This window comes from Triturus cristatus, chromosome 1_2 (assembly GCF_964204655.1).
Source record: "Triturus cristatus chromosome 1_2, aTriCri1.1, whole genome shotgun sequence".
Lineage (NCBI taxonomy): Eukaryota > Metazoa > Chordata > Amphibia > Caudata > Salamandridae > Triturus > Triturus cristatus.
In genome coordinates this window covers 822820684-822843751 of record NC_140580.1, presented here as the reverse complement: position 1 = coordinate 822843751, position 23068 = coordinate 822820684, and the positions used below count along the sequence as shown (strand labels likewise).

At 42.7% G+C, this 23068-nt stretch overlaps 1 protein-coding gene across 6 annotated transcripts in view; it reads right to left on the bottom strand.

Moving 5' to 3' along the window:
- RNF207 (ring finger protein 207) overlaps nt 1-23068 on the bottom strand; it is a 1105462-nt gene that overhangs the window by 561574 nt on the left and 520820 nt on the right. For all 6 annotated transcript variants that reach the window (XM_085608881.1, XM_085608879.1, XM_085608885.1 and 3 more), the window contains one exon: nt 11434-11509. In XM_085608881.1, coding sequence (XP_085465007.1) covers nt 11434-11509 — 76 coding nt within the window. The remainder of the gene's footprint in view (nt 1-11433; nt 11510-23068) is intronic.

Below are 23068 nucleotides of genomic sequence, written 5' to 3'. Positions count from 1 at the left end.
AAACATCTTTGTGGTAAATTGCAATGAGTCTGTTTTCACATACATATAAATATGTATAAGAATTATTTTCTCCATAAAATTCATCAGTATGAGAACGACCTTACACAGACTTTAAAACAAGGAAGAGGTGATCAATGTCGCTAAGATAACATATGTACAGTGCTATTAGTAATATATGTATAAACAATATGTATATATAAATATATAAAAAGAATCCCTGTAAAATACATATATATTCCTAATATCGTTGCCATCGTCCTTTCTCCACAATTAGGTTTTGTTGCCCATTACGTTTGTCATGCATGATTGATCGTACAAAAGTGCAAGTGCGTGTAACAAGTTGCCTTAAAGACCTTTACTTGTCTTCTCCCTTTGTGAAAGTGCAAAGTGCATTGTGGTCAATAAAAAACAATGTTAAGGAACTCTTGTTAAACTGATTCATAAAAGGTATTAACAGTAATTTCTAACTCTGTCACCATTTGTTTTACAAGCTTGGTTTTCCTTTTACGGCAGGCTGGCTGGCACTTTAATTTAATCTTTCTGAATCTCGGTATAAATACCTGATTTCTATTTGTTCACCGTCAGTTTAAATTCAATCTTTTTTTTTTTTTTTTTTTGAAACCGTTTATTGCAGGTTGTAAAAGTTACAGGTATGGGCCTACAACCACCCGGCCGGCCGCTAGAATGACAAAAGCATATTGCATACATACAGTAAAAGTCTCTCGACATTAAATTCAATCTTATATTGATTACTGATTTACATTTTTCATATATCTCATGTTGTATGCAGGTGAGGTCAGCTGGAAGGACCTTAACATGTGTATTGCTTTTTTCTACTCCATTCTTGACTGTTGTTGGAGCCTGTCATACATATGTAGGTGTCTGTATAAGTTTCCCCCTTACACCTACATTGGCATAAAACTCATTAAAGGCATGTGTAGAGATCCTCTGATGTACTGAGGCCTCCTGGATATTTAAAATCCAGTTCTAAAATATAGCGTGTCTCCAATTTTCTTAATTTCATCTCTCTATTGGCTCCTCTCCTACTTGTGGAACTGCATCAATGAGGTAGTACTTCAGCTCACGCTGATCTCTAAAATGGCGTGCCACTGGATAAGTATTTTCTTGGTTGATTATGGCTCTCATGTGCTGGAGTATTCTCTTATGCGCTTGAAGTTTTGTGCTGCCTATATATTGTAAACCACAGGGGCACTGGAGCACATAAATCACGTGGTCAGTTTTGCATGTCAAGACCTTATTGATCTTCCTCTCCTTACCTCCGAAGGGAGTTTGGTAAGTAGTCTTATTTACACCTTGCTGGAATGCTTTACAAGTTTTACACTTGTAAAAGCCCTTGTGTGTAGATAACCAATTTGTCCCCTCAATAATCTCTGGACTAGTTTGAACTAAACTGTCCCTCATAGAGGGTCCCCTACTATGAGTAAAAGAGATTGTGTGGAAGTAAGTGTCCAATTACAGGGTCATTGAGTACCAGGGGCCAGTTCTGTTTTATTTTAGATCTCAAGTTTTGCTCTTGTTTACTAAATCCTAGAATGATTCTGAACTCATTAGACACCTGCTCTCTTTGTTTGCGTTGATTGTAACTTTGAGTTGGTCTAGTGCAGTAGAGGTGGTGTTCCGTTTAGCTTTGTGTAGCTCTGTCCTATCTATCTTCATAGATTTTATGATGGCCCTGTCGATTATTTTGTGTGTGTAACCTCGTTCTAGGACTCGGTTTGATGGCTGCCTGGGTAATCTTGAGGTCCTCATTGATGCTACTAATCCTCCTCAGCATCTCCCCATATGGGATGCTTTCGACCAAGTGCCTTGGATGAGCACTGCTGGCGTGCAAAATGGAATTTCCCGCAGTCTCCTTTCGGTAGACCCTGGTTTCAATTTTACCCTTAGTTACATACACTTGGATATCTAGGAAATTCACTGATTCATCGCTGATTGTGGCAGTGAAATGCAAATTGATGTCATTATGATTGATTGCAGTTACAAATTCAGTGGCCGTTTCAATTGTACCATTCCATATTATTAATAAATCGATGAAACGGGGCCACAACATGACATTGTTCTTCACATAACGTTCATGTGTGGTACCCAGTACCAGCTCCTCCCACCAGCCCATGTGTAGACACACCTAGCAGGGGAAGAAGCTGGCACCCATGGCTACTCCTCGCATCTGTTGGTATAGTGTATTGTTAAACATGAAGACATTGTTGTTGAGACAAAATGTAACCATTTCTATCATCATTTTGTTATGTTGTACATTTTGATTTGATTGTTTGCTCAGATAGTATTGCAATGCCTTCACTCCATCTTTATGATTTATGCTCGTATATAATGAGCTTACATCAAGGACTATAAGGAGGTAATCTCTTTTCCACTCACAGTTACTCAATTTTCTTAAAAAGTCTCCTGTATCCCTGACGTACGTTGGTAGTGATTGTACATACTCTTGTCGAGAATAGTGAACGTATTGTGAAGTGTGTTCCAGTAGGCTGTCTCTCGCGGAGATGATTGGTCTCCAAGGTGGTTTCAATGGATTCCTATGTATTTTTGGTACAAAATATATGGTGGGTACAGTTGGATTTTCCATTTTTTTAAATGCAAACTCCTGCATGCTCATGAGACACAAACTCTTCCAGGCCACTAGACTTGTGTAAAAGTAATTGTACATAGCTTTCAGATTCAGCGCATTACTTTTGATGTAACAAGTCCTGTCATTAAGCTGTAAATACGCCTCTTTTGTTTACTCCTCTTTAGACCAGATCACAATATTTCCCCCTTTGTCAGAGTTTCGGATCACTATCGGATTGTTAGTCTGCAGAGATATATATATATATATATATATATATATATATATATATATATATATATATATATATAGTATTTATTTAAATATTAAGTGTACATAATTCATATAATTTGCATACATTTTCAGTTAGTTGTGTTATTAACCACCCTGCTTAACCCCCAGTGCAAAAACTCTAGAAACTGGGCTAAACTCTCTGCGGAATCCTGGTCTAATAGCCTTGTCGGCTCCTGCCCTCTCCCGAACACGGATCCCGACATTGCTAATCAAGACTACGAAGAGTGGATCCTGCACTCTCTTAAGGCCACACTCCCCCTTCGTAAAATCACCACGAAGCGCTCACAAAAAACCGCCCCCTGGTTCCTCGAGGAACTCAGGAAGAAAAAAAACACTGCAGGAAATTTGAAAGACGGTGGCGCCTTGATTTTTCCTCAGAGGATAAGATTCTTTACAGAAACGCGATTAGAGCTTATAAAGATGAGATCAAACTTGCTCAAACATCTTATTTTTCCTCTCAAATCTTACGTGCCAAATCAAAACCTAAAGAAATCTTTCAAATAATAAAAAGCCTCACAAAACTCCCACCGCCCTCCACGTCACCCTGTAAATCGCTAGCTCACTGCAATGACCTGGCTGTCTTTTTCCACCAAAAAGTTCTTCAAATGTACTCCTCATTCTCTCACATTGATTCCCATCCCGCTCCTCGGATATGGCCCTGTCAGGCGGAAGCCCTCCATCAATCCATGGCCATCTTGGAACACTTCCCTCTTATAGAGCAGGACTCCCTGGAATCCTTAGCACGACAAGTGAAGTCAGGGTCACCCTGCGATCCAGCTCCCCCAGAGGCTATGATCTCCGTCAGCCAGGTCGTTCTCCCCATCATCAAAAACCTCCTTAATGCCTCTATCACCTCCCTGGAAGCAGGCTATGGTCCGGGCTTTACTGAAAAAACCCAACCTAGATCCTGGCGACTTTAGCAACTATCGGCCCATTTCCCTGCTCCCCTGGGTGAGTAAGATTTTGGAGAAGCACATTAACATACATCTGACGGCTTTTCTGGAAACCAATCAGCTGCTGGATGTCACACAAACTGGTTTCAGACCAAAACATGGGACGGAGACTGCACTATTAGCGGTCACCGAGGAAACTAGAAGGATCTTGGATCAAGGCGGATCAGTGGCAGTGATCCTCCTTGATCTGAGCGCAGCTTTTGACACGGTTAGCCACGATGTGCTTCTCGGTCGCCTTTCTGAAGTGGGTATTTCAGGTAGGGCACTGTGCTGGCTTCAATCTTTTCTGAGTAATAGATCTTTTCAGATCTTTGAAGGTGACACGGTTTCCTCTAGCAAACCCCTGAGTTGTGGAGTCCCGCAGGGCTCTTCGTTAAGCCCTGCACTTTTTAACATCTATATGAGACCACTGGCTGAGGTTGTTCGTCCATATGGAATTAAGATCATTTCCTATGCAGACGACACTCAGCTAGTGGTATCACTGGCACAGGAGGAGAGCCGACCCGCGCAAAAGGGACTAAGGCAATGCTTGGAGGACGTGAAAGGCTGGATGACGAGATCCTCCCTTAAACTAAATGGGGATAAAACTGAGCTGATGCTCCTGGGCCCTGTCACCCCACTGATCTTTGATCCCCTCTGGCCCCCTTGCCTAGGCACCCCGCCTGCACCTAAGGACAACATAAAAAGCCTGGGGGTATGGCTGGACAAAGCCTTAACCTTTGACACCCAGGCTACCAGGTTGTCTGCGACGTGTTTTGGACTCCTCAGGATAGTGCTTCCACTTCTACCCATGGAGGCCAAGCAAGTCGCTGTTCAAGGCTTGATCCAGTCTCGACTGGATTTTAACAACTCCCTGTACCTCGGTGCCCCTGACTACACACTTCGTAAGTTGCAGATCGTTCAAAACTGCGCTGCTCGCATTCTACTACAGCTGCCACGGAGACTATCAGCCAAACCTGGGCTGAGAAGCCTGCACTGGCTGCCGATCCAACAAAGAATCACCTTCAAGGCAATGTGTATTGCCCATCAAGCCTTTTGGGACAAAGGACCGGCAATCTGCCGCAATCTTACTACACAATACCACCCTAGGAAACAACTTCGCTCCGGTCACCCTTCCTAGCAACAGTCCCCAGAATCAGGAGAGCGAGAGCTGGTGGCAGGATGTTCTCGTACAACGCCGCCAAGCTGTGGAATCTCCTTCCCCTTCAGCTGAGATCCAATCCCAACCTGTCTTCCTTATGAAAACAACTAAAGACTTTTCTTTTTACCTCTCTTAACTAACTCCCGGATGATCGCCTCTGATTAACCTACGACCTCTTCAGGTAGCGCTTGGACGCCTCAGGGCAGCAATTTGCGCTTTATAAATCCACGTTTCATTTCATTTCATTTTATTATGACAGAGTTCCTTAGTTATATTTCATCAAGGTTTGCATCCAGTTTTGCAGTCCTTGTCCATTATTTCATATGCAGATAAAAACCAAAATATGTATACATTTTAAGTACCCAATCTTCATATGACGGCTTAATTTTCTGGATTCTGACGTTTATTAAATTTAATGAATTTTGAACAAAATAGGTACATATGGAAAAATACAAATAAAACGTTGTTTACAATACTGTTATGAGTGCTTATAAAATGATCTAGCAGCCCTAGATGACCACCAGCACGAAGCTCCGGTAAACCGGACTCTTCGTGCTACAGCAACCGCCAGATTGGCAACATGAGATCTGCACTTTGAGCTACTGCAATGACCATCCGTGACACTTGACCACCTCTTCATGCTACAGCAACAGCAGGTTGCACTGCCCGGCCTGCTCTTTGCACTACAGCGATGACCATCTGCGGCGCTCTCCTTGCTCCTCATGGCTCCTCCTCCACCAATGGAACTCTTCGCTCTGGATTTCAGGGGGACTAACCTGGTCCCTTTCTCGGGTCCATGCGCCATCACTGTCGGCCTGAACTTCTGACTTTTCTCTGGTCTAGCACAATCAGATGATCGTGAGTGGAGATTTGTAATTTTACTATTTGTTTACATTGGTAAGGGTTTTTTATTGTGTTGTGTTTTGACTTTATTCTGTTTGTGTGCTGCATGAATACCTTACACAGTGCCACTAAATTAAACCTGAATGATTTGTGCCAAGCGGGAGACAGCGTTTACAACGCAGTCATCCCATCGCAGTTCCTTTACCACAAGGTTGTTACAACGACCGCGTTGTTAGAACGCGATGCCTTTACAACGCAGGTCCTTAGATCGACTTGCTGTAGGGGGCGCTCTAACATAAGGAATAGTATAATTTACTATTCCAACACCTTCCCTACTGTTGCGCAGGCTGGAGTTGGAATAGTAAATTATACTATTCCTAAATCCAGCGCGACCCCTACAGCAAGTCGATCTAAAGTTATTGCGTCTAAAAAAGCAGCCATTGTAACGACCGCATTGTAAAGGAACACGATGTCAAAGCATTCGTAGTAACATGCTATATTTGTGCCAAGCTACCAGAGGGTAAGCTCAGGTTAATTTAGTGACTTTTGTGGTTCACCCTGACAAGGATTGTGGTTGTTGCTTAAGGATATTCCCCACCCTCAAACAATAGCTCAATTTCTTACAGCATCGCACAGGAAAGATGCTAAGCTGCCATTTGCCATGAAGTATTGATACTGAAAATGTTCTCGTCAACATATTCTGGCCATAACTATTTGAGTTATGGAATATGGAAGGCCTTTTGCAGAAGTGTTCCTTAGCAGTGCACTGGTGTCATACACAGGCTTGTTAGCACAATATGCCAATAGTGGTCAGTGATTTTGCTGACGGTTTCCCACCCAGTTGTAAGATGTGGATGTGAGCCTGCCTCACTACTAGGTGTGGGCAGAATTGGAGGAAAGTATTAATTCCGTGTTACTCTTGTTACGCATAATTACTAATAAATTCAGCCACTTCGCTGGCTGAATTGATCATGGGTGCAGAATTTGACAAGAGTCCAGGCAGATAGAGCACACTTTGGTGACGGTTATATTTATTGCCACTAAGCCCGTGCATGCCAGTCACTTGCATCTTCCATCTCTTTCAGGAGGGCACCAATTCGGCATTGGCAACAGATTGCCCTCACCAACAAGGCGCTCAGTAAATAGTCAGAATATTTCCACTCGTGTTGTTAGAAGCAAGGTCCACTTCAGGAAGCAGAAATGCAGCAACAAAACAAAACAATACACCGTATATGGGGCACTTGCAGTGACTCGGGACAAAGATAATCTCAAATAGTTGTATTCACTGATCTTAGTCGAGGGCACAGTCTGTGGGGACAATTAGCGCATGAAGAGCTGGCATGAAGTTGTTAATCCAATCATATACAAAGAATTATGAAAATGATTATACTGGCCTAGAATATAGCTACACGCTTTCCTCACCACTAATACAATAGGTTTCCGCCTTTAAGGCAGGTTGAGCACTGCGGCACTCCATGTATGCATCGCGGTCCGAGAGCTGAAGAGCGCACGGTTTGTTTCTAACGAGAACCAGTACGTCAAGGAGCGAAAGTATGTGGGTCTTCAAACCAGAGTCCCTAGCACTCCTCTTTTCCTCCCACAAGTTTCTGGAGTCTTGTCTTCCTCTGCGTATTTTACACCATGCTATTGGTTGTTCGTGAATCAGTTATATTTGTGCTGGTTCACGTGCTGTAGCCGCAAGAGGTCTTCTGTGAGTCCTTTGTGAGTGAGACTATGCCATACATGGATAAAAATAAGTCTTCCAACCACTGCAACTCAAGCATACACCATATGTAATTTGTGAGGTAAGCAGTCAGTGCATTGAGTTAATGTGCATATTGAGTTCGGGCGTTACTGGCACTTTGTGATTAAATGCGAATGAGCAAATGCTTAAGTGGGTGAGTGAGAAGTCAATGGGATGTGTCACCAATGTGCAGTTTATTACTGAATCTATAATTTTTTTCGCTGTGTGCTTAAAATATTCCAAAGCGCTCTGTGCTGTCACAACTCAAGGTTTCAGTAATACAAATAAGGCTGCTATTAGTTAACTAGCATTCCTCTGAGCTGGCCTGTATGTTTAAAAAACTGTTGGTTTAAAAAAAGCAACCAAAACGACAATTATTTTTTGTCTTTCAAACAAAAAGGGATCAAATAGGAAATTAAGCCTAACAAGTCTCATTCTAAACCAAAGCACACATCAGTTTGCCCTTCCAGTGTCTCAAGAGGCCCCCCGCCTTCCCTGGATGGGAGGCCTGTTGGTAGCGTCTAGAGTCGTCTCTTGGAGGTAAAGCAGCCTCTAGTTGACCCTCATCTCAGGGTGCCTCTCGTGTTAGTCTAAGCCTAAGGTTTGGCTAGGCTGCTGCATTTCCTTCTGGAATTGGGCGGGAGGCGCTGGATATAGCTCTGGAGGACATCTGGGCCCACGTGCTGCTTTATGTGCCTCAGGGTGTCTAGGGTCAGGTCCGTGGGTTTTCCAGTGGGGCCACAACTCATCCTCTTGGCCACTCAGAGGGTCACCTCTCCGAAGTCCAGGCCAACCAGGTCCGGTTTGAGAAGGCTGGGGAGGTGCAAGGCGGCTGAGCTGCGAACAATGGGCTTTGAGCTTTCCAGACCGTGTTGCACCAGTGCTCCTAGTAAGTCCTGTGGTTGCAGGCTGTGTTTAAGGCACACTTGCAGGGTCTGCACTGCCTCCTGCTGTAGAGCCGCCTCCTCCTCTGGCAAAGCCCGCAGCAGCTCGGGTAAAACAGCAAGACGCAGGGGCTCTAGGTCCAACTCGCCCCCTTCACACAGGACACCCAGCAACTGCACACACAGCGGCCTGTGCTCAGGTCCACAGTCTCTCAGAAGAACCCGGTGTAGTGTAAAATGTAGGGTTGGGTGGAACTCCGTGGAATCTTGCAGAGTTGTTATGCAACTCCGTGGAATTCCACAGAATAAAACTCAGCGAGTTGTCCCTCACCCCAAATGACTACCCAAAAAAAAAAAAGAAAGATTGTAATCAGATGGTTGTGGATTGAAGTGGGCCGCAGAATCTACAAAGAGACAACACCTACCACAACATATTTTGGGCCAGCATAGTACATAAGCCATTATTCCTGGTTTGTTCCCATTAACAATGCCATGTCACACAACTTACCCTGCATCTCGTAAGGCAAAATGGAATGTAAGAGTTTCAGCCATTGGGGCTGCCCAACCGCAGTTGCCTCACATGAACTAATACATTCAATTTGACTGGCTACAGCCTGGACCAGTGCATTGCCTCTTCCTACTTCCAGTGTGGCTGGTTGCCTTGTATCAAGCCTTGACACTGCAGCTGATACCATTTTGGCAGTCTTTTATTGCAGGTCTCATTTGGCTTAGCCTGTGATCCCCAATACAAAGACCCCCGTTACCAAAAGCACAGTTTGGCCATGGGCGTCTGGGGCCACCTCTGATGTCTGCTGACGCAGGGATGGTGAACGACAGCCCCCTCACTTCCACATCCACTGAGCGCAGGGTGCAGCCAGTCCTACCAGGTATTGGAGTTGAAAAGACATTTTAACACAAACTAAACGTGATGTATATAAACCCAGTATTAGACTTAATACTTTGCAATGTTTTTAGTACTCACATATAAAAACATATATGAGTGTGGTTCTGTAAGCACCTGTTTGACCCCAATTTAAACGATTCACTTTAGTTTTAGTAAACACAAAGTGGTTTCTTGCTGTAACCTTTCAAAGTACTCATGTAGTCTAAATCAACTGAATCCAAAGTTCAAGATATTACTGCTTTGGTACCTCTATTCCTTAAGTTGAAAGGCAGACGCCTCTTGGCTGAAGCAGAGTGGAGAAGGGAGAGCCATACCTGAGCAGCAAGCAGAGTGTAAAGAGTGCCCTGTTTGGCTGTATGCAGACCCTGCCCAGTTTTGAGTGCTGTAGATGAAGAGAGAAAAGCAGTGACTAACTGGGTGCGCCATGGTGTAAGGAGTGTCCTGTCTACCATGAGGAGGGTGAAGATGGGAAGTCATGTCTGATGGAGCCAGAGTGTAGAAATATGAAGAAGGAAGAGCCCAGTCTGACTGTGGAAATGTGAAGAAAACACTCCTTCTGACTTCAGGAAAGTAAAGAAGGGAGAGTGCTGTCTGACTGCAAAAGGGTGAAACGGGAGAATTCAAGCTAAATGAAGCACAATGAAGGAAAGGTATTGTCTGAATGCAGCAGAGGGAGAGGCTTGTTTGACTTCAGAATGGTAAAAAAGGGTGAGTGCTGCTTGGCTAAATAAGGGTGAAATAGGGAAAGTGCTGCCTGCATAATGTCGTAAGAGGAGCCCTGTCTGTCTACAGCAGAGGGAAGAAGGAAACGCTGATGCATTACACTGAAGAGAAGTGCAACAGAGTCGGATTCTTTTTTCTAGCATCGAAAGCAGCTGGCTGCATCTACGCTTGAAATGGAACGATGCCAGTGGTTTAAGTGGGTGACCTCAAGAGTGGCAATAAGAAGACGGCTTCAAAAATATTTACTAAAACTTTAATTCAAACAAATGAAGCAGTGCATCTCAAAAATGTTAATTGTTACTGTGTACTATCCTACGTTTTGCTGTGTGTTATTCTGCACTGCATCTAGAAAACATCATTTAAATGTATATACTATGAAACAAAGTAGCTGTGTTTGCTTTGGATAATGGACACAATTTCATTATCATAAAATACTATGTCCCCACAGTAACATTCTTCGATTTTGTTCTTGCGTGATACACACATTAGGACTCATTAAGAAGGGCATTTTTGGCTATAAACATACATTTATTATGAAAATATCCCCATTTACGCATTCCTGAAATTCACTGAATGGTTCCTGGTAGGCATAAATGGTTTAAGTACTGCAGGTTTCACCATCATAATTGCAGACCAATCCACAGTAGAAAATCCCATGCAGGGGGCGGGAAGTAGGTCTTATAAAGTGTGGTTTGTCTTGTAAGTTTGGGAACACCCACAAACTCATACTTTTGTCGACATTCCCAAACTCCAATGTGACCTTTACCACCCTGGAAATGTTCAAATATATCTCCCAGCCAAAAGCGAAAGTAACTTCTCTTGCAGGATGGGAAGAAGAACGATCACCCCCAGAATTTGGTGGGGGTGGATGGGAAGGGCCTTCTCATTGGAAAATAATGTATCCCTAGAAAAGATTCAAAAAGAGGGCATTTACACAGCACGTACCATTAACCCATTGGTAATTCTACAACATGAAGAATTATAGACAGGGGAATAGGAGCCCAAGGTGAATGTCACAGGGTAGAGGTCACATGACATCTCCAGTAGTACTACAGGAAACCTACACCTGTGACAGCTTTCCTGAGGACCTACTGGGAATGTATATGAATTGTAAGAAGTAGTAAATCTGCACCTACATGCAGGCATTACTGATTAGGGAGTTAACAGGTCATCTAGTAAGCATGTTTCCAGACGCTGCAGTGGATTCACAACTGGGAGCAAAAATTATCACCAATTCTGCAATCCACTTGAATTAGGCCTAAACCACTGCATATTTTAGAAGGGAACACACATAATTGCATCAACAAATCATTTGTCTTTTCATTATTGCAGGAAATGTTAAAAGGATCTTTACATCACTTACCATGACAGCCTGGTCCAATTTCTCACACCCCTGAATGTATGCTGTTTCAATGTCAATACAGTGAGCGCGGCTTTCCCTAGAGGTGTCAAATACAAAGAATATTCAAGACCTTCCATACCTTCATCTACCAATATTCCCATTTGCTCTTCCAAACAACAGAAATATTCCCAGCTATTATTTTCAAGCACAGACTCTGAATAAAGACACCCACAATCATTTAGCAACATAAATCTACATTACAACCTAAATAAATCAAGTTTTACACATATATCCATCAATCTACAGGTCAAGGTAAGAAGAAATAACACAAAATATCTCTATAAAAGTACAAATAATTATGCAGAAATGTATAAGAACATTTTCAAAGTTCGCATAAAGATAATTTCATGATTTTTGTTAGGATAATTTCATTTTTACCTTGGCTAAACAATCATAAAAATGGAGCAATAAGGACATCAAGGAGGTGTCAATAATTCTTGAATTCTATGCATAATACGGTAATCAAACCAAACATCAGATCAAGAGATTTTATACGGTCACAGTACTAAAATTTGATCTGCAATATACTGCTAATAACCTTCCTTTAATACATTAATTTTTCTAGATTTAAGGCATTATCCACACCCAAGTATATGGAGAATTGGCATGCCTCCCCTGTCCACAAATACCCAGTGCTCTGCCAAAAAAAAACAGTTAGCTGCGGTCGCTCCTTTTTCCAATTCCACAAATCTTATCCTACCCTAAAACCAAAAATTATCTTTATCTTGTTCCTTCCTAAATTCACGAATGAAAATCTTGTTAGCAGTGGAAGGAAATTTAATTCAATGCCAGCATGTGGCAGGAATTTTGTACCATCAAAAAACAAATGCAATAGCTATACCTTTTGAAAGAAAAGATCGGCAACTATTTTCTATTGCAGATAACAGCTAACAAAATAACACTTCGGGAAAATTGAGATGTTGGGGGTACTGAAAATCCTCCAGTTTCTGTATTTCCTCCACAATACTTTCCCTGTGGTTGGAAGAAATTCATTCGATGGATTCTTCTCAATGTGTAGAGTTTCCTCCAGAAGTTAGAGACATTTCAGTTCCCTCCAAACTCTACAATAAAGCTATTATTATCATCATTGTCAGGTTCCTGTTGTATACCTTTAAGTTTGTTTGTAATAAAGTCATGTCTAACGTTCTGGTTCTATTTCCCTGGTGTTGACTGTTGCCAGTTGAGCATTCCCTTCTGGATTCTCTACTGGAACGCAGTGTCACCAGCTGCTCCTGCCTACTCTACATGGGTTTTATCTGTTAGATAAACTTTTGTCCAAATAATAAACCCTACCTTTTGAATACATCGAGTGCTTGTTCACATGTTGCCTTCCGACACAAAATACATTTGGCAACAATGAGAGAATGGAAACGCACCTTCACAAAATAAACCCACCAAAGGAAACCATTTTGTTATTGGATTTATCGACAGGACAAGTGAGGCACAGAACTTTACCGACCGTAGGGTATTAAAAATAGCGAGAAATAAGGACTCACTGTTAAAGTTAATTTCCTTGACACAGGACGCTGTGTATTGGGCGCAGAAAGCACAGAGAGTAAGTGAAGGTAGTATGGCATCTTAGCGCTTGTCTTCAGCGCTCGCCCTTGCGCACACAGCAGATTTCAATATACGCGTCAGGATACAATGCATATACGCCAAAACAAAGCATTCTGGGTCTTAAATGGACTAGACCACGTTCAGGCTACAGTTACAGGAAATAGCACCAGTAGACACACAAAGGATATGAGCATTGAAGAACAAAAGTCAAATGTAAAAAATATAAATTGAAGGAAGTAATTTAGTTTTTTTTCAAGAGAATTATCCTATTACCATATTATTTTGAGCTCATAATATTAAAATCCATCAACCCTCTACTAACTTTTATTGTGAATTTTTAAAAAAAGAAAAAAGAAAGACTGTAATATGGCAAATCTGTTGCAGCGCTGCCAAATAAATCAGTTTTTGCAGAACCCAGGAAAACCAGCAGTCAAATGGCAGCAATGGTACAAACCATTTCAAAGCCACATATTTGTAATTTATGGAAAAGTATATTCACATGAAAGGAAAAAAGTAGTTTTGTATGGTGTGCTACGAGACACAGGGCATGAAATCTTTGACAATCTACCAGAAAGGGCAATTAATTCTGTAGGATGTATTTACAGAGGCAGTCAAAAGATTGGAGAAAAGGTTTACCCAAAAAAACAAATATTTTGCTAGATAGGCATGGATTTAACCAAAGAAAGCAGTGTGCAGAAGAAAGTATTGAGGAATATATTTTGAGTTTACGAATTTTGGCATCTAAATGTGAATATGGGGAAATGTTGTACACATATCTACGGGATCAGTTTGTGTTTAACTGTCATTCAAAGAAGATTCAAGAACGTTTGTTAGCCTGCAGAAATCCCACTTTAAACGCTACTGGACAGCAGTATCACCAGCGGAAACAGAACCAGAACGTTAGACATGACTTCATTACAAACAAACTTAAAGGTATACAACAGTTTCTTACATCAAAAAGCTGCAGCATCCTGGCCACATATCTAACTCAAAAGAAACTGTAATAGAAAAGCACAATGGTCTGTGTGTGCCCAGCGAGAAAGTCAATGAAGGTCTGCTTGACAATTTGGAATTTAAGAGACAAATGTAAAAATTAGCCAGATTACAACGCAGCGATGTATTCTGTACATCTTGGCATATGCACTACAACCCTGCCAGTTTATGTTTGTGCCATACAATATTCACTAATCTAGCACAGTGCAAAGGTGCTTTATACCAGGTACTGCACAACTCCTATATCTTTAATATTCAAAAGATCGAATGTGTTCCATGACTTCTTGTTAAATGCAGGTAAGGAGACATGCTAAGGACATCAGACCTATCTGCATTCACTTCCATGATATGCCGGCAATGCGACCTCTATCTCTTTATGGATCTTGCATAAAGTGACACAAAACGGGGTTCACTGGGGCCCTAGGGCACCAGGCCCAAGAGACACTGCACTTGCAGAACCATTGATAGCTACACACCTTCTTAATGGCAAAAGGACACAATGGCATAACCAAAAAAGCAGATGGTGAAAGAACTAGGAACGCATGGGACTGCTGTCTGCACTCCAGTATGCTTGCACTTATCTCAAACAGCTTCATATGCAAATTCCACTTTCTAAACAGTTACCATTATTTTGTCACTACAGGTGTGGTCCCAAGGAATTGATCTGCTTTCTTTTTCCTTGAGTCACATAAAGAGGATTAATGCACTTTGCCGTCTCACAAACTTTTTCAAATACATTTGTGAATCTCAATGACTTTAGAGACCTACATTTGGGAATGTTTCATTCTGAGTCAATAAAGACTGGGCTTACCACGACAGCCAGATATGTTACTAGAGGGCTGTCACTTCTGTAACGTACATGTCTGTCTCAGTAAGGGGCAGATATGCTAACATTTTACAGCAGTGCCCTGGAAAGCTGCCTGTAAGTTGCCTGGAAAATTACCTGAAAGAAACGCAAAGCAATACAAAGCGCTGCAGCATTACTTTGCGTCAGGGCAGCATTCCATAGATGATACATGGGCATTTTCATGCAACCATATATGGATTTTGACTCAAAACCGCGTCTACTAACAATAGTAGATATGGTTTTCTAAAAAAATTAACAACCCTTTGAGAAAGGCGTAAAAAGTAGAAATGCTTTATTTCTCCAAAAAGTTATGTTATGTTATCTTAGCTTGTAAAGCGCGACAGCTGCCCCAGCAAGTGGGCGTCCCGGCGCTAATGCAGGAAAGACAAATACAGCAGAGAGCATGCAGGAAACTAGGGAGCAGGGAAAAGGTAGGTCTTGATGGCCTTCTTAAATGCAAAGTAGTTGTCAAGGCCACGGATCTGCACAGGGAGTGAGTTCCAAAGGGTGGTGGCTCTGTAACGAAAAGAGCAGCCACCAGCCCGGGCTCTACGGGGTCGGGGAACCACCACCAAATGCTGACCCTGTGAGCGGAGACATCGCGAGGGGGTATAAGGCAACAGGAGATCAGCCAGAATGGGAGGCATGGCCAGCTTCAAAACCTTGAAAGCGATGCATACGGTTTTGAATCAGATAATCCGATAGAACGGAGTTCACATAGGCCTCTGTGATTTTAGCTGCCCATGGAAGCAAGGAAATGGGACGGTAGTTCTCTGGTCTGGCTGGGTCAAGGGTAGGTTTCTTAAGTAGAGGAATCACTTTAGCCTGTTTCCAGGCCCTGGGCACCACAGCTGTTCTGAGGGAACCATTTATCAACTGATTCAGGGGCGGTAAAATTGTCGACAATACTTTCTTAAACTGGGCAGGTTTAAGTGGGTCGGCAGGAGATCCTGACTTGATCTTATAGCAAAGAGCAGAGAGTTGATCAGTCATGATAGGCGGAAAAGTGTGGAGGGTGTTGGCCTGTTGACAACCCTGTGGCTCCTGCGGGATGCTATAGGTGGTCGGAAAGGACCGATAGATGGAGTCCACCTTTTCCACAAAAAAGAGGGCAAGATCCTCACACTGTTTATTTGACTTAATGGTTGACCCAGATGTGGTTTGTTTAGATTGCAGACTGGTGAGAATAGAGAATGTACTATTAGAGGGATTGGTACTCTCACGTATTTGGTTGGAGATAAAAACAGCGCATGCCCGATATATGGCCTTATGGTAGCTCTTGATTGCTGTCCGATAGATGACTTTGGCCGTAGAGAAAAAGTCTCTTCTCCATATCCGTTCTAATCTCTTGCACCCCTTACGCATATCAGTCAGTTCAGTCTTGAGCCATGGACGTGATTTGGGTTTGCGACTGGCTGAGCGCTTCATAGGGATTAAACTGTCTAATAGGTGCTCTATCCACTGCGAGAATGCTCTATAGGCTTCGTTGGAATCTTCTGCTAGATTTGGGCAAGTAGCCGAGAGGCAGGCATCCAGATAGTCCCAATTTAGTTTGTGCCACGGCCGTTTCCAAGTGGAAGACTGACCCTCAGTCCGAGCAGGAGTGACATTGTAAAGGGACATAGAAACCGGAAAATGGTCTGTCCAACCTAACCTGATCAGTGCATGCATTGTGATGTGGGATATGCTAGTAAAAACTGGATCTGATAAGTGCCCTGCAATATGGGTAGGGCCCGCTAATAGCTGTAACAATTGGCAGGCTGCTAGGTCGGCCACAAAATTCACCATATCAATGTCCTCTACTTTGTCTAAGTGTAGGTTCAAATCCCCCAAAATAGTAAAATTGGTGGTGTAAACTGCTAAAGTGCTATCCATGTCTATCAAGGCTTCCCTAAAACCAAGGGACGGTCATGGAGGCCGATATATCAAGAGCCCAGACAAGGTGTAGGTGGGGCTCAAGGTGACCTTAAAAAGGGCACTCTCACAGCCAGTGATCCTCTGCTTAGTAAAAGAACATGTATAGCATGATTTAAAAAATCATCGCTATACCCCCCACCTCTAGTTGCTCTGTTAATCAAAAGAAACCTATACCCAACATTTCCAATGTTGCATGTGTGCTGCACTGTACAGCACATTCCATAATGTACCCTTCCAGAACAAAACCTTCCAGCACAAAACCTATGCTAGACATGACACAGACACTTTTGCATTATGGTGCAAAAGTGTGTGTGTGTAGTGCTAGGTTGCCCGATTGTGTGCCAGCAGTAGGTAGAGAGCAGGACAGTGCCATATCTTAAGTCTATATAATGCTTTCACCTACTCCCCTCTCACGCAACTCCGCACAGTCACTTCGGTAGCTGCGCTGCACTGTGTGATATTTGTAAATCTGGGCCCCAGAGCACTGAGAGGGGCAGGAGATTTGTGTACTGGAAAGCTGTGAAGGTCTTGTACTTACATCCTTTATTTTCCAGAGGGGGCTGATGTAGGAGATGGACTCTGAGCGATGACTGGATGTGAAGTTTTGCATGTGTGACCTTTGTTACTAAAATGGGTTCACAGTCTCATACTTTAAATACATTACTGACACCTTTATCTTAGCCATGCAGAGCTTGGTTCTTCAGAAGGTGAATATATCTTTAAAAAAAAAAAATTATTGCCAAGCACCTTTCATATTGACTGACAGCCCCATGTTCCCATAACTTGCACTAGTTGGTTTAATTCTGCCATAAGTTAGATCTGCCCTTCTCTAAAGGAAAGTGCTGTGCTTCAGAGAGGATGTGGCCAGTTTTATTCTAGATGATGTTGCAGGGTGGAGTCTGTGCTTTAACTTCTATTCTCCAAGAAGCGCACAGTCTTTATAGCATCCTACACGGGTAACTGAGAAGACACCTGGTCCTCAAACAAAGAGACTTTTGGCTAAGATTGCAGGTTGTCAACCCCTCCTTTAAGGCTCCGATTCCATGCTGGAAGAAGGTCAGTCTTCCACAGAAGGCAAAGGAAAGAGCAGTGGAGGTTTTTTACTTCCCCATGCCTCATTGAGGACTGATTTTAGTTCACAGTGGTAAAGATCAAAATGACCATAGAAATGCATTTGATTGACTTGTCAATGAAGAGGGGCTCAATAGTGTCATTATTAAAGGATTCAGAAGGTAGATGATTGGCATTAGGCTCCAGGCAGCACAAAAGAATGCTCTCATGTTGCCCGCTGTGGAAATGGAGGAATACATATTGCTGAGAAGCACCAGGCCACAAAGGACCCAGCATCGACAAGAATCCAGAAAAATCTCATGTGTGTTCAACATAAGCTTCATGAGGGCATACAGAAAACGAATAACAAAATCCAAATCACCTAGCCCATCCTAAAACAATTTTAGAGCATGGAAGGCATCTCTATGGGGTTCCCTAGCAGTGATGTTCGAAGGGAGAGTCAACCTCCGAAGTGGCACACAACCTCAAAGAGATTGAAGGGGCACTCTGAATGTAAGGTGTTCCTTTGCAGATTTCTCAAGGAGAGTGGTAATCCAGTGGTGGATGAGCTTGGCAACATGTGTGGACTGGGCACGATCTTGTATGTTGGGATGTCTCAGCTCCAGTTAATCAAAATTGGCTTTCCTTGGAGGCCACAATAAATGACTTGGGTTGGGGAGTGGAACCTAATGAGGCTTGGACTGAAGAGAGAATCTAGGCAGGAGTCAAAGTCAAGGAAGCATCTCCAGCATCATCACTTGAACGCAGAGTGGTCTTCCTCATATTCATCATCATTTTCGTCTTCCCAGTGTAGGCGTCAGGTGGTGGCCTTTGAGTTTTTCCAGTTGGTACACTAGGCCTTTTTGTAAAGAACCTTATTGGAGCCAGGTGCCTCCTTAGCCCTGTGATAAGGGCATTTGAAGGTGCTTGCATTTATAAGCAACATTGCCAGTTTGGCAGAAGTAGCAGCTGAACCAGTAATCATCTTAGAGTTTTAAGGAGCAGGAAGGGTATCCCTACATGAGAAACTGAGTCAAAGGAGGATTGTTTGCTCATTAGACTCTTTGACCAATTATGTCTGCAAGACAGAAGTGGAAGGAGACTGACCTCATTGTCTCCCCTTCAGAACCAGACATGACTGCTAAGCATTTTTTGGATCAAAACGCAGGGCAGGCCAAATAGGGATCACAGCGCACCTGGGCAGTAATTAAGGTAAAGATTATCAGATATTATCAATGGGCTTCATGCCTTCTTAGCATTCCTCACACTTATGTCCTTGATGTGTTGTCTTTCTTTTTAGGCAAAATCACAGTGAGACAGCCAGCAGTACAAAAAGAGCCACAACAAAACAAGGCAGAAAAAGGTCAAGTCAGAAGCTTGTTTTTTCCCCTAGATTTTCTTTATCCTCCACTGCTCGTTCCTTTTATAATTGGTTAACAGTTCCACATTTCCTGTTGATGGTGGGCTTAGTAATAAGCACATTTGTAGCTTTGCTGGCCTACATAGAGAAGAAACTCACAAGGATACACGGCCCTCCCAATCTGTCACACCTGTATTTGGAAAGAGAAGTGCACCCAACTAGTTTCCCACAATACTTACTCCTCAAACCACAGAAGCGATACCATAGGATTTTTTATATTCTTAAAAATCTTAAAAATGCTGGGGCACCTGCGACGTCTTGCCATCAAGCCAGACGAACAATGTGAGGACCTTGCCATCTTCTTTATAAATAAGGTGGACAACATCTATAAGACCTTTCCTCAGGTTACGATGGGCTTTGACTTTGGGGGTGTACCCCTGATGGAGCAAGGTTTTGTATAAAAGAAACTTGCTTGTATGCAATCCTCTCAAATAACATGTAATAACGGAACCAATCTGTTTTGTGAATACTAATATCGCATTACACACAACATTCTGTATCTAGGGGAAGCTTTTATATGTGAATTACAAACAAGTAACCAGAGTGTCTTAAAAAGGCCTCCAAAAACGCGGGATTTTCACTGCGCATGCGTCTACTGCATCTACGCAGTGTGACGCCTTCTGTGCTTCGGGGGAAAACGTTGCAGCTGCGCAATAGCTCCGAATATGGCTGCATGAAACTCACATGTTAATGCACATGCTATTGCTTAAACTAAACCTTATAAGTTCTACTAAACACTAATGCGAAAGATTAAATTAAGTAAATGGGGATAGAGTAGAGATAAGTGGTATACAGTGAAATCATTTAGTTCCACATTCTAACGTGTCTTTTTCTGACTTTATTATTAGTTCATATTTGGGCCTCGGAGAGTGACTGAATCCCCTACCCCACCTGCTTTGTGCGCAGGCACACAGAAAACCAGCCGAAAACCATGATGGCATGGTTGAAACATAGCCAAGGCCACACTGGACTGAAACGCCTGATAACTCAACCTATTGACCCGGACAAAGGAAGCAACTTAAATAAAATGTGTCAAATATGTATTGATCACAACATGAAATGCGGGTGGGAATAAAGCTTGAAAATACAAATTAAGGGGCGGGAACATAGAACAAGAGACCCTCAGAAATGATTACATCTAGTATGGTGTGATGACCTCCTCCCCTTTTCTTACCTAATCAAAAGTAGGGGTTTTCACGAAACTGAAAAATTGGGGGTGGAACATACACGTAGAATAGTATAATTGAGGTAAGTTTAGTTAGTTGCTCGCTTGTAGAGCAGAGAGGAGATGCTTGATGGATGAATGATGACACCTTCATCAGACGCAGGGGATAACCACAGACTCTATGCTGACTCCAGAGACCCTGCTTGAGAGAATGAGATACTGATCGAAAGCCCATCATCTAGAAGGGGAGTTGCAGAAGAACTGTTCGAGGAGAGTAGTGCCAGAGAGGGGTGCAACGCAGGCGTTGCACTTAGAAGAGGTCACCTTCCCAGTCCTGAACCTGTCTTGATCTTCATCCCCCGTCTTGTTTGGGAGACCTTCACCTGACTCCTAGGCGATGACCGAACCAGGGGTTCGGTCATCGCATTATCCTAGGTAATTATAAATCTGTATAGCATGTCCTTGTATTGCTCTCTATTTTTCTCTTCTCTCCAGGTACCGTCATCATTGATCTTTTATTGTGACTTTGCTTTACTTGACTTTAAAATTCTTCTTGAAGGAAGAAGATATTAACTGTAATTGATTTTGACTCACAAAATTGTTTTAAATAAATATTTTAAAACTTTGAGTTTGTGGTTATTTTTGGAGGTAAAGTTAATATAATTTCTACTTTAACTCAGCAACCTGATTCATTGAGCAGAGAAAAATGATTAACAAGGAGATCAAGTTGGTAAGATTTGGTGAAGATCAAATTACAGGTAGACCCTAAAATTGATGACAGTAAGTTTTTACTAGCTTACTTGTATGAATGTTTTGGGCCAAGGTGAGTATATGGTTTGTGTGAGTAACCCAAGCTGGTAACCCGCTCCATCAGTTTTTACTTGATAGCAAAGGCATGGTTAGGTTCTAGTTAGTTAGGTAGAAATATTGATTAATGTATTAACCAAACCTGTTTGTTTTGTTTCATGTGGTCTGGAAATTCCCGGGAATATTGAATAGCGGGTGGTGAATGGAAGCCACACTGCAGTGAGATTACTTGTCAGGATTCAGAAAGGTGCTGAAGGTTACGCAGAACTAGAAACACTGATTTTATGGATTATTTCTGTATGAAAGTGAGACTAGTTGGTAGCAAAGGAGTTCGTTGGTGAAACTTTGGTTTTATATCACCTAGAAAGGGTAATACTGAAGGAGTAACAGGTTCTCTGATGTTTATGGGAAGAGTAAGCGGAAAGGTTTTACTCGTAATGTGTGAAGAGTAAGGGGAAAGGTTTTACTCGCAGTAAAAGAAAATTGACTATTCTTTGAATTTGAGAGAATCTGACAAAGTAGCAAATGTTTCTATGTTGTTAATTAATGCAAAATTACATGCAAAGTGTTGAGAAAATAAGTTGTCGCATTACCTTGTAAAGGAGGGGTCAGTTGCAGGTGCTGCACTGATGTCACAAAGAGCCACGCTGGGATTGGTTGTGACAGCGGGCGTGTGATTGACGCGAGAATTGTAAAGGAGGGGTCAGTGGTAAGGAGCGATACTGACGCCACTGAGAGCCGAGCTAGTATTGGCTAAAACACACAGTGTAACACAAACCCTGATTGATTGCAAGAATAGAAGACGCACTAGTATTGGAGAAGTGTTTAAGTAAAAGCAAACATTTAAAAGTAAAGAACTCCGGGGAGCTGGGATGTCGGACACTGGCCACCTTAGTGACAATGACAGATATGGGTATTGTATAGTTCATAAACCTGGGTGTCTGTAATGCTGTGATACCGCATTGAGGTGATGCTGAATATTTTGATGCGGTGGGCTGCGGGCTCCCGTAGGATGTCGTTATTCTGCATGATTTAATTTGTTTTGATATAGCCATACAACTCTCTCTGCAGTACTCCTGGCCACACTGTGTGTACAGGCAAGTTTGCCGGTGCCGCTAACCCCCCCTCCCCCTCACCCCCCCCCCAATGGGTAGATTCCCTGTACCACTTCGTGGTCATTTGAGACTGAGTTTGTCATGGGTGGGTACTCTACAACCTGGTTGGGGGGTTGGAGTGGGAGGTGGAGGGAGGGTTGGGATTGTTTTATTGTTCGTTGCCAGTATAATTGTAATTTATTGGTCAGAAGGCTCAGTCTGTTGTTGGAAGATGTCGCAGCCCCACTGTTCACATCACTCAAGTCCAGATGATACACACGTAATCACGCTACAACATTGAATATGCTTACATGGAACAATAGAGGGGGGAATGACAGCAGGAAATCCAGACTCATCCATGCTTATCTATCCAGACACAATATAGATGTCTCCTGTAATAAACAAACACACTTAAATGTAACACCATCGTAAAGGTTAAGACATAACAGGTGGGGAAATGTGTACTCCTCTTTTTATTCAAAGTACACCTGTGGAGTGGCTGTGCTGGTCATGAGGGGAGTGGATTGGCAGGAAGGTGAGCTACATGGGGATCCAGAAGGGAGATTTATCCTCCTGCACGGTGTGTTGGAAGGGTTTCATTGGTCATTGTGGCAATATATAGCCCGAATGTAGACTCCCCCAAATTCTTTCAGGATATCTGGACGAAGATCAGAGCGACAGGTTGCAGAACGATACTGTGGGGGAGGGGATTTTAATGCCATTCTAGATGATGATATGGACAGAAA